The sequence below is a fragment of the Neovison vison genome, chromosome 2 (assembly GCF_020171115.1).
Source record: "Neovison vison isolate M4711 chromosome 2, ASM_NN_V1, whole genome shotgun sequence".
Classification (NCBI taxonomy): Eukaryota; Metazoa; Chordata; class Mammalia; order Carnivora; family Mustelidae; genus Neogale; species Neogale vison.
In genome coordinates, this window is record NC_058092.1 from 184,218,884 (window position 1) to 184,231,559 (window position 12,676).

Genomic DNA, 12,676 nt, shown 5'->3' on the forward strand with positions numbered 1-12,676 from the left:
GGAAAGACCAGCAGGAGGAGGCCTTCCCTCCATCCGTCCCCTCTCCCCCAGGGCCTCTGATGGGCAACACCTGCATCCTTCCCCTTTAGACTCAGCCTGTTTCAGGCTAGGCCCCAGCTCCAGCATACCACAGGCACAGCCCAGGTGGAGCTGCGGGGAAGGGGGGGGGGTCAGGACTTCCTGCCCATCAAAGGGGCCCACACTTGGCTCCCGACCCTTTCCTTGATGGGCTTCAGGCTCTTTTGTCATTCAGCTTCTACCCAAGGGCAGGTGGCAAGGGGATGACAGTCAAAGACTTGGTGTGGCATCCTCTGTGGCTTCAGCTGGAAAATTCACTGAGACACCTGTCAAATTATGACCCCAGGGCCCTCCGTTTCTATTATTAGCTACAAGAATGGGCAGCCATCCAGCTATGGAGAGGGGTGGCCCCGGGTGCTGACCTGGTAGGGTACTCTTGGGGTGCTCTCCCAATACGGGCCGCTCTGGGAGTGCCAAGTGCTGTCCTCATGGTGTAGAAGAGGGAGCTTTGGAAGAATTGAGGAGACAGGCTGCTTCTGTCCCTTGAGACTGGGAAGGGGTCACACACAGCTCTGGAGCCTCTTTATTTGTGCAGTGAGAGCAGGGCTCTGAGATGCATGTCCTGGGGGAGAAAGTTCTTCTTGGCAGAAGAATATGCTTAGGGCGGGGTGTCAGCTTGTGAGGGTTGCCTGAACCAAGGACCACAGGCTGTGTGGCTCAAACAACAGAAGCTTATTGTCCCACAGTTCTAGAGGCCAGAAGCCCAAGGTCAAGGTGTCAGCAGGACTGGTTCTTTCTGCAGGCTGGGAGGGAGAATCTGTTCCCTGCCTCTCTCCTTGACTCTGGCCATTTGCATTTGCATCCCTGGTGTTCCTTGCATCTGGCATCCCTGGTGTTCCTTGGTTTGTAGAATTATCACTCCGATCTCTGCCTTCATTTTAACCTGGTGTTCTCCTGGTGTGCCTATCTCCTCATCCAAATGTCCCTTTTATAAGGACACCAGTCATACTGGGTTAGGGGCCCACCCTACTCTAGTGTGACCTCATAACTTCGCCAGTTATGTCTGTAATGACCCTATTTCCCACGAAGGTCACATTCGGAGCTACAGGAAGTAGCTGCAACACACGAATTTGGGGAGGACAGAAGCCAACCCATCATAGGAAGCAGACTTCTCAAAATGGTCCTCCAAAGGCGAAGTCTAGTGAGATGAAGTTTGTGTTCCCTGGAGGCAGGGAGGAGTCAGGAGAGACCGTGGGCCTCTAAATGCTAGACATTTAAAAAATGAAAGGTGCAGAATGGTTAAAAGGAATTGTTTCCCCAACTGCTGGCCTTCTATACCACTCAGCTCTCCCAGGAGATGCCCCCAAAAGGAGCTAAACGCTCTTGCTGCCTCTTGATTGTAAATGATGAGGGCCCAGCCCGTATGGGAGCAGGAGAACAATGACCCAGGCCCTCACCAGTATGAAGTGGTTCAGGAAAGGAATCCGGTGCGGATGGGGGTCTCGGGGAGAAATGGCCCACGGAGGGGCAGGGGGGCAGCAGAGAAAGCCAAGGCTCTCTGCAGGAGGGGCTGGGGCCTTCCCAATTGGCCTGGAGAAACCGTTCCTAATGCTGCACCGTCTGCATTCCCTCCACAGGGTGAAAAGGGGGCGGCAGGCTCCCCTGGGCTACTCGGCCTCCTGGGGCAGAAGGTGGGTATCGGCAAGCCCAGAATGGTGGGTTTTATGTAAAGGCATTGGGGTTCATCCGCACCTACATTCCCAGTCCTGGTCATCCAGGGGCCCCAGTATCAGAGGTGTCCTTGGAAGACAGCAGGATTCATGCATGCTGTACCACGTGGGAGGCCCCGATTGACAAAAATGTCCGTATTCAAAGACCAGGAGCTGTGACCTTGTCCCAGCTCTGAAAATCGCTCCCTGGTACACGAGCTCCATGACATTCCACTAAAAAGAAAAAAAGACTTGAGGTCTAGTGAGTGTGGGGAGAGCTGCATGAGACAGGCCCCCTTGGAAAGTCACAGGACCCTCTCCTGTCACGCTCAGAGCACCTGGTGGCCAAAGAGCCTGAGCTGCTTCCTTTCCCTCTGCCTTCCCTGACATTCTTCGGCCACCCGACCCTTTATTCCACATTTCAAATATTTCCCATCCCCAGAAGGAGGGTTCCATGGACACACTCTGAGAAACAGTCTAGACCCAAGGCGTGATGGGTCTCTTGCTCAGCTTCATACCTGTTCCCCTGCAATAGCCAGGTCCTGTCTCTCCTTACATCCCATGGCCAGTGAGACCAGGCCAGGCTTCTGAGGGCCTCTGTGCCCAGCCTGGACCAAGGCGTCTTCTGCTGCCCCCACTCCTTGGAACTGGAAGGGGAGAAAAGGCAGGGATGGACCACCTCCCTCTAGAGCGAGGCAGGCCTACTCATGGTTATGTTCCCACTCTCCCCCTCCTTCTGCCCCCAGGGAGAAAAAGGTGATGCCGGCAACTCCATTGGAGGGGGCAGAGGGGAACCCGGTCCCCCAGGGCTGCCCGGGCCCCCTGGGCCGAAGGTGAGTTTCCCTGGGATCCACGCTCGAGGGAGACACTGCCTGTGTGGCCTTTATCTTCAGCCTGTTCTTGGGGACTCCATCCTGGGTGCCTTGCCTTCTCTCCTGCTCCAAATGTCTGGTTTTCCCAGTGGATTCTAGAAAGACAATTTGGACTGAGCTCCTGATTTTCCGTGGTGACTGACTATCCAAGAGAAGCAGTCCGAGGGCAGATGACTGGTCCCAATGATTCAAACAGCTGCAGTGTAACTGAGTCAGGGATGGACGGCTGCAGGGCTTAGGAGAGCCGGAAGGGCCCCCTACCCAGGCTCTGAATATGAGATCAGTGATTCGTTGAGCCCCACCGGGTGCTGGCACACATGGGGTGGGGTGGGCAGGGGTCCACAGTGGGGTCAGCTGCAAATGGGACTGCTGTCACTTTCCTTACACCAGGTGGAAGCTACAGTGGTGACATTTGGGTTTCCCGAAGCAGAGGCCTCCTGCGCTGCTTGGTTTGCTCCAGCAGCCCAGGGAGTGAGGAGGGCCTCTTTAAGGCGAGGACCCGTTGCATGATTTTGGAAGATACACGCATTCGTTCCACCAACATGTATTGCGGGGCTGCTATGGCAGGGCTCTGCCTGGCTTGTCAGGCTGCAGAGAGCTGCCGTCGGCTTGCTCGTGGCCCAGCAGGAGAAGCAGACCCAGTTCCCAAGGAAATCATGGCAGGGGCCAGAAGGAAGCCCAAAGATGGGCAAGATGAAGTGGCCGGAAGGGTCTTGGGCAACCGCCCACGGGCCCATCGGACCAGCTCGAGCGCCAGCTTTGCCAATGGCGGCCCTGGAAGCAGGGCTCTGGGCATCCCCAGGGTCGGATTCTGTCTCCATGGGACATGGATCCCTGGCAGGTCTTGGGTTTTGATTTGGGGTTAGGGAAGCCTGGTCAGTACTGTCCCTGCATCTTGGGACACAAGAGGGGAAAGCTTAGAAGGCCGTGTCCTCCTTCAGGGAACGGGCAAAGTGCTGAGTGAGGGAAGTATGCGCGGGGGACCTCCTCTCGTCTCTCTCTGCGCCTCCCATCCTAGGCCTCCTGTTTCCCCTCCCTACGCGTACCCAGAGCCTTCTTGGTTCCTTCCGTCTCCTGGGCAGGACCTGCTGAGGTGGTCTTCCCAAGTGTTGCAGGTTCTAAAATGACCTGCCTCCCTGTAGTTAGGACCGGATGGCAGTCTACACCGGGGGTCGGGGAGAGGTGTGCAGACGGCAGTCCGCACCCCAGGGCTGAAACAGAGCTGGATTGTGTGTTAACCAAGAACTGAGGAGCGTCTGGCACTGCGGGCTGGGCCCCAGAAAGGGATGCAGAACTCAGAGGAGGAAAGAGGCAGACAGGGAAGGCTGCCTGGAGGAGGTGAGACCGAGGCTGGGCCCACACAGTGGGTGGGAGTCAGATGAGTAGAATGAAGTGAGTTAGTAGAAGCCAGCGCAGACAAAGACTGAGATCCGGAAACACCCAGCACCCATGCCTCTCCTCTTCCCCAGGGAGAAGCTGGCGTTGACGGCCCGGCCGGCCCCCCAGGACGGCAAGGAGACAAGGTACAGAGGCTCGCAGTTCTGAGATGAGGGTTGGCTTGGGAGTTCAAGACCTAGCTCAGGAAGAGAAAGTGCGGTGGCTGTCCCTGCGGCTGGACCCCCGGGCACAAAGCTGTCATCAGGGTCTTGAGGAGTCAAGTTCTATTGTCCCTTTATATTTACTTTCCATCTTGATTTTTAAAAAATTTGTATTTAATGTTCACATTGTCTCAGAACCATTGGGACTGTGGTTTGTTATCATGTATTCCCCACAGTCCCATCCTGTTTCCAACCGGGACGACCCCCCGACCCCACCCGGCGGGCGGAGGAAGGGGTGGAGTGCTCTGACTGCCTTCTGCCAAACCCCCTTTCTCTGTCCTGTGTGGGGCTGTCACACGCAGAGAGGCCCTGAAAGAACCCACAGCCCCTCCGTGGCAATTATGGACCCCTCAGGCGATGGGCAAAAAGTTGCTGAGCTCTCCGGCCTTGAGCCAGCTGGAAATAAAGGGAAGCAAAGGGCGTGGTCCTTCAAAGCAGGGGCGTGGGGGAGGCTGCGGGGAGTCACAGCGGCGGTCCCCAACAACTAGCCCAGGCCAGGAAAAGGTTATCCAGTGAGAAGCCGGGTGAGAAGCCTGAGGAGCTGGGAAGCCCAGAGGAGGGCAGGCTGGGGAAGATGCTCTGTGAACGGGCGGAGACTGCACTTTCCTGCACGGGAAGGTCAGCGGCTTCCTGGCCTGAGCAAAGATGAGCCTCCCAACCCTTCCATGGCCCTCTGGGGACAGTAGATGCTCTTGTACCCAGCCTTGTCCCCCATTTCACTCAAATTGTCATGCAACAGGGGGAGCCTGGAGCACCTGGAAACCAGGGACCAGTCGGCCCCAAGGTACGTGCATCTCCCCCTGCCAGAGTCAGAGCCTGCACCTCACTTCCCTGGGTCTTGAGGGGGAGGGAGGGAGAGAGACTTCTTTCTGCAGTCGTGGCCGCCGTGATGGGACTCAGTCTTCTCTAGGTCTGTCTAGTCCAGAGTTGTCGGACAGAGACGTCTGTGTTGGTTCTAGACCTTCTGGGCATCCTCGGTCAGTGTGGAGAACCCCCTGACAGGCTCCCCGGCCTGCTGCTCTGGGTCCCCCTGTGGGCAGCCAGACCCAGGCCGCCTTGGCTACGACCCTGTCTGGTGAAGAGCAGGCAGCCGTGGCCCTGCAGCCTGTCCCTCCTGGCCCTGGACAGTGGTTGAGACTGCATTTGTCTCGCAGGGCACCAAGGGGGAACCAGGGAAAGGAGAGATGGTGGACTACAACGGAAATATCAACGAGGCTCTCCAGGTACGTGGGAGCTGGCGTAGAGACTAGAGATTGGGAGGCGCTCAGGGGCGCCAGGCGCTGTGCCATGGCCCAGTGAGGGGGCGCTTTGATGCCCCAACTAGTGTCCTTGACATCAGACTATTGACAGAGCTTCCAGAAGAGCGGCCTCCCCTTGCTCTCTCTCTCTTGGCCTCTGCCTCCAGCCTCCAGGCAAACGCACCCCCTCATTTGGCCGCCAGGTGGCTGGCTCTGGGTCTGGCCCCACTGGCTGTCTATCCGGGTTCCGGAAACTGAGCATGATAGTGGTGGACCGGGGTTCTGGGGCCCCACATCTTCAATACCTGTGGGTCATTTTGTGGATAGTTGTGGGGGAGGGGTGCCCTGTATGTTGTAGGTTGCTTCACAATATCTCTGGTCTCGAGCCACTAAACACCTGGTCTTTCGCCACCCCTGGCTGACAGCAAAAATATGCCTCCAGACATCACCAAATGTCCCCTGGGAGCCCAACCCCACCCCCAGCTGGAGAACTAGTCCTCTAAAGGAAACACTGCCCCTCTGGGGATCTGTTTACTTGGGGTACGATCCTGTCTGCGTGCCAACTCTTGTCCCCCTGGTTTCTTGAGTGGCTCTGTACCTTCCTATTCTGCATTCGATGTTTACAAGGAAGTATGTTGGAGTCTTGAATTCTGGTTCTGGGGGGAGATGTAGAGAACAGGGGAGGGTCCCAGTCAGCAATCAGGGAGAAGCAGAGATGTTGCGCCCTCCCTCTTTGGCAAAGTGAAGGCGAGTTTGCAGTCTGTTTCAGGGCCTGAGTCTGGGGTAAGACAGCCTCAGAGGCTCTGCAAACCTTGGGGAAATGTGGGGGCGGCATAGGGTCGGGAGGCATGGAGCCCACCAAGAAGGCCTATCCCTACTGTGCTCCTAAGGGAGGCCCAGCTCTCATGTTTCCGTGCCTGGGCCAAGGGGACCCTCCAGATGACCCTTGACTTGTTCTTGAACTGATCGCATGGCATTGGTTTTTAGGAGATCCGAACGCTGGCATTGATGGTAAGTCTTCCTCCTTCCCTTGGGCACTGGGCTGAGGGCTGGGGCAGGAGGGCGGGGGCTGTGGGAGGGCAAGGACTTGAGGTCTGGCCTCCAGAAAATAGGTGCGGGGCTTCTAGGTCAGGGCTGACCCTGAAGTGGCAGGGCAGAGGGTGATCCGAGCCTGAGCGGGGGCTCTCCGGAGCCTCCCCCACCTGGGTCCCAGCTGTCCTCTGGAGCAGCTCTTCACCCGTTCCACAGCACGCTCTTATCTCGGTGTAGACGCTGGGGCACTGTGCAGCCGTGTCGAGGAGATGGAAGTAGAGAAGAGGATGCGTGTATGTTTCTCCTTGAACCCAACCTTCAGCTCTTAAAATCCATAACCGCAAAAAATCAGGAGAAACTCAACCTCCACTTTTTCACCTTTCCTAGAAATCGGTTTCATTTTCTGCACTTGGAAAACCAGTGAATTCCAAGCCCTGATTTTGCGTGTGTGCCTACTACCACCAACAGGCCTGTGGATTTTTGTAGTGAATATTTCTAGTTAAAACAATTGCCATGAGGTTTAACTTTCAGGTGCAGAGAAGAAAGGAGATCCCAAAATTCTCAAACTATCGGAATTTCATTTAACTTAGTATTTTTATTTTTTTAAGGAAGTTATTTATTTATTTGCAAGAGAGAGAGAGAGCGCACATGAATGGAGGGAGGAACAGAAGGAGAAGCAGACTTCCCACTGGGCAGGGAGCCTGACGTGGGGCTCGATCCCAAGACCCTTGTATCATGACATGAGCTGGAGGCAGATGCTTAGCTCTATTTTTAACTCTATTTTCTATTCTATAACTATTTTTAATCCAGACTCAAACACCAATCATATCATGTCCCAACCCCAGAGGTTGGTAGAAACATCACATGATTCTAGAATCAGTGAGCTTCATTTGAGGACATTAAAATATATTATTTGAAATAGCTATCCAAAGCAAAACTTTCATGGAATCTTTTTCTCTTTTAAAGTTAACCTCAATGGGCACCTGGGTGGTTCAGTTGGTTGAGCGACTGCCTTCAGCTCAGGTCATGAACCTGGAGTCCCTGGATCGAGTCCCACATCAGGAACCCTGCTCCGCAGGGGATCTGCTTCTCCCGCTGACCGTCCTCCTCTCCTGTTTGCTCTCTCTCTCTTTCTCAAATAAATAAATGAAATCTTTAAAAGTAAATAAATAGAGTCAACCTTGAGGCGTAATTTACATACAATAAAATAGACCCACTTTCTCTGTGAAGTTTGATGAGCTTCAACAAATGTATATATCCCTGTAGCCACGCCTGGTGGGTTGGGGTTACCCATGGGAGTTATCCGTGTAACCCCAGGCACTCCAGAAAGTTCTTTCATGTGCCTCAGGAGTCAGTCCCGCACCTACCCGCAGGCCCCGGACACCACTAAGCTGCTTTCTGTCCTGGTGGATGAGATCTGTCTCTTCTGGAGTGCCATCTGAGTGGAGTCGCGCAGTGTAGCCGTCTGCGCCTGGTTCTCCAGCTCAGCATGGGAGGTCTGGGTCGCATCCGTGGCGTGGCCGGCACCCATGCTTGCTTCATTGTTCGCTGCGAGCAGTGTTCCAGGGCATGGGTGTCACACGCCTGCACCTGTTGATGGATAACTGCACTGTTTCCCAGGGGCATTTTAAAGTCCCTGTCAGGGGGGGTGAAACGTATCTTCTCGGAGCCCCAGGGGCCCTCAGAGAGAGGAGGAGGGAGAGGCTGGTAGGCGTGGCTCCGGGGATTCCCGCCCCTCAACCCCGCCACTCTGAGCCAGACACACTCAGTGCTTATCCACTTGAACTGTGGAGTCCTCGTGCTCTTCCCTTTGCTGAAAGACGTTCCAGCCACTGAGGAGACGTTTGAAAACGATCGATCCCCATAAACCAGCCTCCACATACCCCCCTCTGGCAACAGGCCACTCCTTCTTGGTTGGAAAGTTCTTCCACAGGGTCTTTCTTTTATTTCCTAGGGACCCCCCGGTCTTCCCGGACAAATCGGCCCACCCGGAGCCCCAGGGGTCCCAGGCCAGAAGGTAACACTCAGTCTTGACAACGCAGAGACCCCACAGAGGCACTGCGTGTGTCCCTGAGTGCGGGCGCCAGTGGGTGATCCTCCCATCTTCCCTCAGAGCTACCGCTGCTCCCAGGCAGCCCAGGCCCTGCTTGTCCCCATCGCAGCCACCCCCTCTCCTGCCGCCTCACTCTGCCATTCTTCCCCTGCTGTCTGACTTGGGCTCCCGTCATTCTCAGGCTCCTCGGAGAGCTGGGTGGAGCTTGGGTCTAGACAAGCCACTGCTCCAGGCAGAACCATGGGGGGGACCCCAACCCACTTATCAGGGAACATGGCACTTGAGCGCCTCCCGGATCTCCCCCCTCCTTCGCTCCCCACCTTTGCTCCCCTCTGCCCCACCCCTGTGATTTTCTCAGAAGGTCCTGCATGTGCACCTCTGTCCCCGCTCACGAGGGCCCCTGCCCTGACGTACCCTCCCCTCTTCCCTACCTTTCCAAGTCCTCATATTTCAAGTCCAACGCAAAGCCACCTCCTCCTTGAAGCCTCCCCTGCTCTACCTGGCAAAATTCACTGCCCTGTCTTATCTGCTCCTCTCTTAGCATCATTTTGCCTTGGTGATGTGGGTCATTCTTTACTGGCCTCAAAAACAGAGGCCAGGCCTCCTTTATCTCCCTCCCTGACCTAAAGAAGAGGATTGGGTTGATGCGAAGATTCAGGGAGTTCTACCTGTGGGGCAGGCAGGATAGGAGGGCTGGGCTGGGGGTGAGGGGAGTGGGGCACTGGGAGGCAACACCCCTCCCAGCGAGTACCCAGGGTCCTCAGAGACAGCGTGTGAGGCCATGGCTAAAATGTGGACTGCTGGAGGCAGTTTAAGTTCATAGTGCCGTGCTGACCCTGGCACAGAGGCAGTTCCATAAATGACAGCTCCTCTGCTAGGACACTGACCTTCGTTGTTCTGGCCCCAGGGGGAGATCGGACTGCCAGGCCCTCCAGGACACGATGGAGAAAAGGTAAGAGCAGATACTCCCGGAGGAGCCTCCAAAAATGGACCTTGACCCGGGCTAATGGGGGATGGTGGAGCTTGGGGGCCGAAGGCTCTGGAACAGGCCCATATGTGAGCCTGTGGGGAAGGGAGTGGGGGAGCGCGGGGCCAACCCTGCAGGAGCCTGAAACCCACACTGCTGGCCCCAGAGGAGCCGGGCAGACCCCACTGGGATGGGCTGGGGCTGGTGCTGAGTCTCCCCCGATTCCAAGGGAGGTGGACAGAGCCATGTCCTTTGGACTTCCCATTCTTCTGTGCACGTGCTCTCTCTCTCTCTCTCCTCCATCGGTGTATATAATAACAATGGCTCATATTTTCTAAAGGGACCTCGAGGCAAGCCAGGAGACGTGGGCCCTCCTGGTCCCCAAGGCCCCCCAGGAAAGTCTGGGCCTGCAGGAATGAAGGGAGAAGATGGACACGCAGGAAGCCCGGGAGAGAAGGGGGAGAAAGGAGAGATGGGACAGGCAGGCCCACCGGTGAGTGCCAGGGCGGGCCGGCCAGAATTCTGTCCTGGGACGCCTGCCTGCCCGCGTGGTGTGCCGCCCAAGCACAGCTTCTGCACGGTGCCTGCTGCAGCCTGAGCTGGAAACCTGGGGCCGGGAGTTGGGGGCCGGGGACTCCCCTGGGTTTCCCTCAAACCCCTGGCTTTATGAAGGCCAGCGGTCCCCCTCAAGAGACCAGGGCCTATTCAGTCCTGTGTCCTTGGGAAAGTCCCTGAGCCTTGCAGGACCTCTATTTTCTCATCTCTAAAATGGGGCTAATCATTCCCTCCCTGGATACTTCACTGGGTTGTTGGGAAGGAGATGAGGTCACAGGGGTAATCCTGTTTCTTTGGCAAGTATGCAAAAGCCTGACACCCCAGGGTTGGGGGGAGGCTGCCTGTACAAAGAAAGCACCTTACCCGGTCCTACGAGCCTGCTGACTTGACCTGGGCATCTTCCGGGGGCTTCAGTGGCTTTTCATCTGTGAAATGGGCACCTTCTAGAACCCCTGCCCTTGGAGGAAGGGAGCCACGCCTGCACGCCACAGTTGGTCACAGACGCTCAGCCGACACCTTCCCTCTTGACTAACAGAGATCTTTGTCGATCTGTAGGGTCTAGACGGCCCAACTGGGGAGAAAGGAGAACCAGGTGGCCAAGGGAGGCCTGGAGCAACAGGAGTCCCCGGCCCTATCGGGCTCCCGGGATTTACAGTAAGGCGAGAGGGTGGGGTATTGAGGTTGTCCGCGGGCCGCTGTGGATGTGGGCACGCAAGCGAGTGGGACCCTCATGGGGTCACTGGCCTGGCGGATGCCTGGCCCTGTATCGAGGCTGCACTAACCCCCGCCTGCCTGGCCTTTTGCAGGGGAGGGGGAGGGTCAGAGGGGTGGATCGGGTCCTCTTGAAGAACAGCTACCCCATGCGGAGCACCAGAGTGTGAATACTGGTTTCCGCTTCTTAGCTCACAACATGGTGGCCTCTGCCTTCAGGCACCAGCCTGGCTCAAAGAGTCTTGGGCTCAGAATTCTCCTATTTAAAGTATAGAGAACCTCAGAGGTCAGTAGGTCCCACCTAGGACCCAGGGCAGATGTCCCTCTGGCAGATGTCCTGCTCCCCGAGGCTGACCCACTCAGCTGGGACAGGGAGGCAGCTCCCAGCCTCCCGACGTGGCCCTCCACCACGGAGCAGATCCCGGCTAGAAGGAGCGTGTGCAGAAGCTTCCTCCTCAACCTCGCAGCCCTGGCCCTCTCCCTGTTTCTAGAGCCACAGAGTCGTTTCTGTGACCACGTAACGAATCTCGTATTCGGCAGCTGAAAGCAATGCGCTCTTCTGATCTCAGGGTCTATGGGCCCAGAGTCCAGCTCGTCTCCGCCGGGCCTTCTGCCCCGGGGAGGCTCACGAGGCTTCAGACAAGCTGCCGGTCTACATTCTCACCCGGCTGCTCCTCCCGGCTCGCCGCAGTTGGCGTAAGCAGGCAGTTCACATTGGAGCAGCTTGCTTGTTCAAGGCCAAGGCCAGCGGGAATCTCGGAGTGCCTGCTGCCAACACAGGGTCATGTGCGCATGCGTGTGTAACATAATCTGAATGTATGCGTGTTATAATCTGTAACATAAGCGTGGAACATAATCACAGGAGTGACATCCTGTCACTTTGGCCAGGTGCCATATTCTATTGGTTAGAAACAGGTCACGGGTCCCCCCAAAATCTGTGCACCCTGGGGTCCACACACGGTATCAGCCTCTCCTCCCACGTGCTGGGACCTCAGATCCCCGAAGATGGTGATCTTAGGCCTCTTGTCCCGTCTTCTTTACTGCAAGCTGACTGTCCCCTCAGCCTCCCAGGTGGCCCTTGATGACACCTTGGCCTCATCTAGTCCCAGTCTGGTTTGTCACAGATGTGAGGGTGTCCCTGTGCCACCCCCCCACCCCAAGTGCCAGCACCCACAGCTTGGTGTTTTGTGCCCACAGGGAGAGAAAGGAGAGCCCGGGGAGAAGGGGGAGCCAGGAGTGGAGGTAGGTTGCACCACTCGGTCTTCTGTGTCATGGGGTATTTGACAGGGATCTCACCAGCCCCCAGTCCCTCTAGGACACACGGCATTTCCATGCTCTAGAAGGAAATACACAGCTGCCTGACAGAGGGAGTGAGCAAGAAGCCGGACATTCACTGAGTACCATAACCCAGCCTCGGTGTCCCAGGTCATGGTCTCCCCACCAGTGTTCACAGAGAACCTGCCATATTTCCTTCCCGTGCTAGAGTCTGGAGTTAGGAAAAGGAACAGAACCACCTCTGCAAATGGTCCCCAGTAGCATGTTCTAGAATGGTTAGCCGCTCAAGGAGTTGATGAACATCCTAGAAGACGGGTCTTTTGAGCAGGATCTTGAAGACTGTAGGATTTTGCCTAGAAGCTCAAGAAGTAAGCTTTCCTGAGAAGCACATTCTACTCTGAGAGGTGTGGTGGTGAAGTCAAGAGGAGAAACAGTTGGGGACAGAGGTGCTGGGGACGGAGGCCAGGGTCTCATAAGATGAGAGAGAATTGGTTTATTTGTAGGCTCAGGGAAAGAGCCAAGAAAACAACAGAGCTCAGCCACATGTGAGGGAGACCATGTTTGATGGGAGAGCCTGTGCCACCCAGACAGAGCCAACAGAGGGACCACTGAGCCTTCTCAGCCCCCAGAGAGGTCCCCCAGCCCCTG

General features: G+C 56.4%; 1 protein-coding gene across 5 annotated transcripts in view; it reads left to right on the forward strand.

The window, feature by feature from the left end:
• Positions 1–12,676, forward strand: part of COL13A1 (collagen type XIII alpha 1 chain) — a 140,437-nt gene that overhangs the window by 104,010 nt on the left and 23,751 nt on the right. For 4 of the 5 annotated variants that reach the window (XM_044239672.1, XM_044239674.1, XM_044239675.1 and 1 more), the window contains 11 exons: positions 1,656–1,709; positions 2,474–2,560; positions 4,069–4,122; positions 4,937–4,981; positions 5,352–5,420; positions 6,423–6,446; positions 8,422–8,484; positions 9,428–9,472; positions 9,828–9,980; positions 10,598–10,696; positions 11,951–11,995. In XM_044239672.1, coding sequence (XP_044095607.1) covers positions 1,656–1,709; positions 2,474–2,560; positions 4,069–4,122; positions 4,937–4,981; positions 5,352–5,420; positions 6,423–6,446; positions 8,422–8,484; positions 9,428–9,472; positions 9,828–9,980; positions 10,598–10,696; positions 11,951–11,995 — 738 coding nt within the window. The remainder of the gene's footprint in view (positions 1–1,655; positions 1,710–2,473; positions 2,561–4,068; positions 4,123–4,936; positions 4,982–5,351; positions 5,421–6,422; positions 6,447–8,421; positions 8,485–9,427; positions 9,473–9,827; positions 9,981–10,597; positions 10,697–11,950; positions 11,996–12,676) is intronic. The other variant, XM_044239678.1, reaches the window with a different exon arrangement.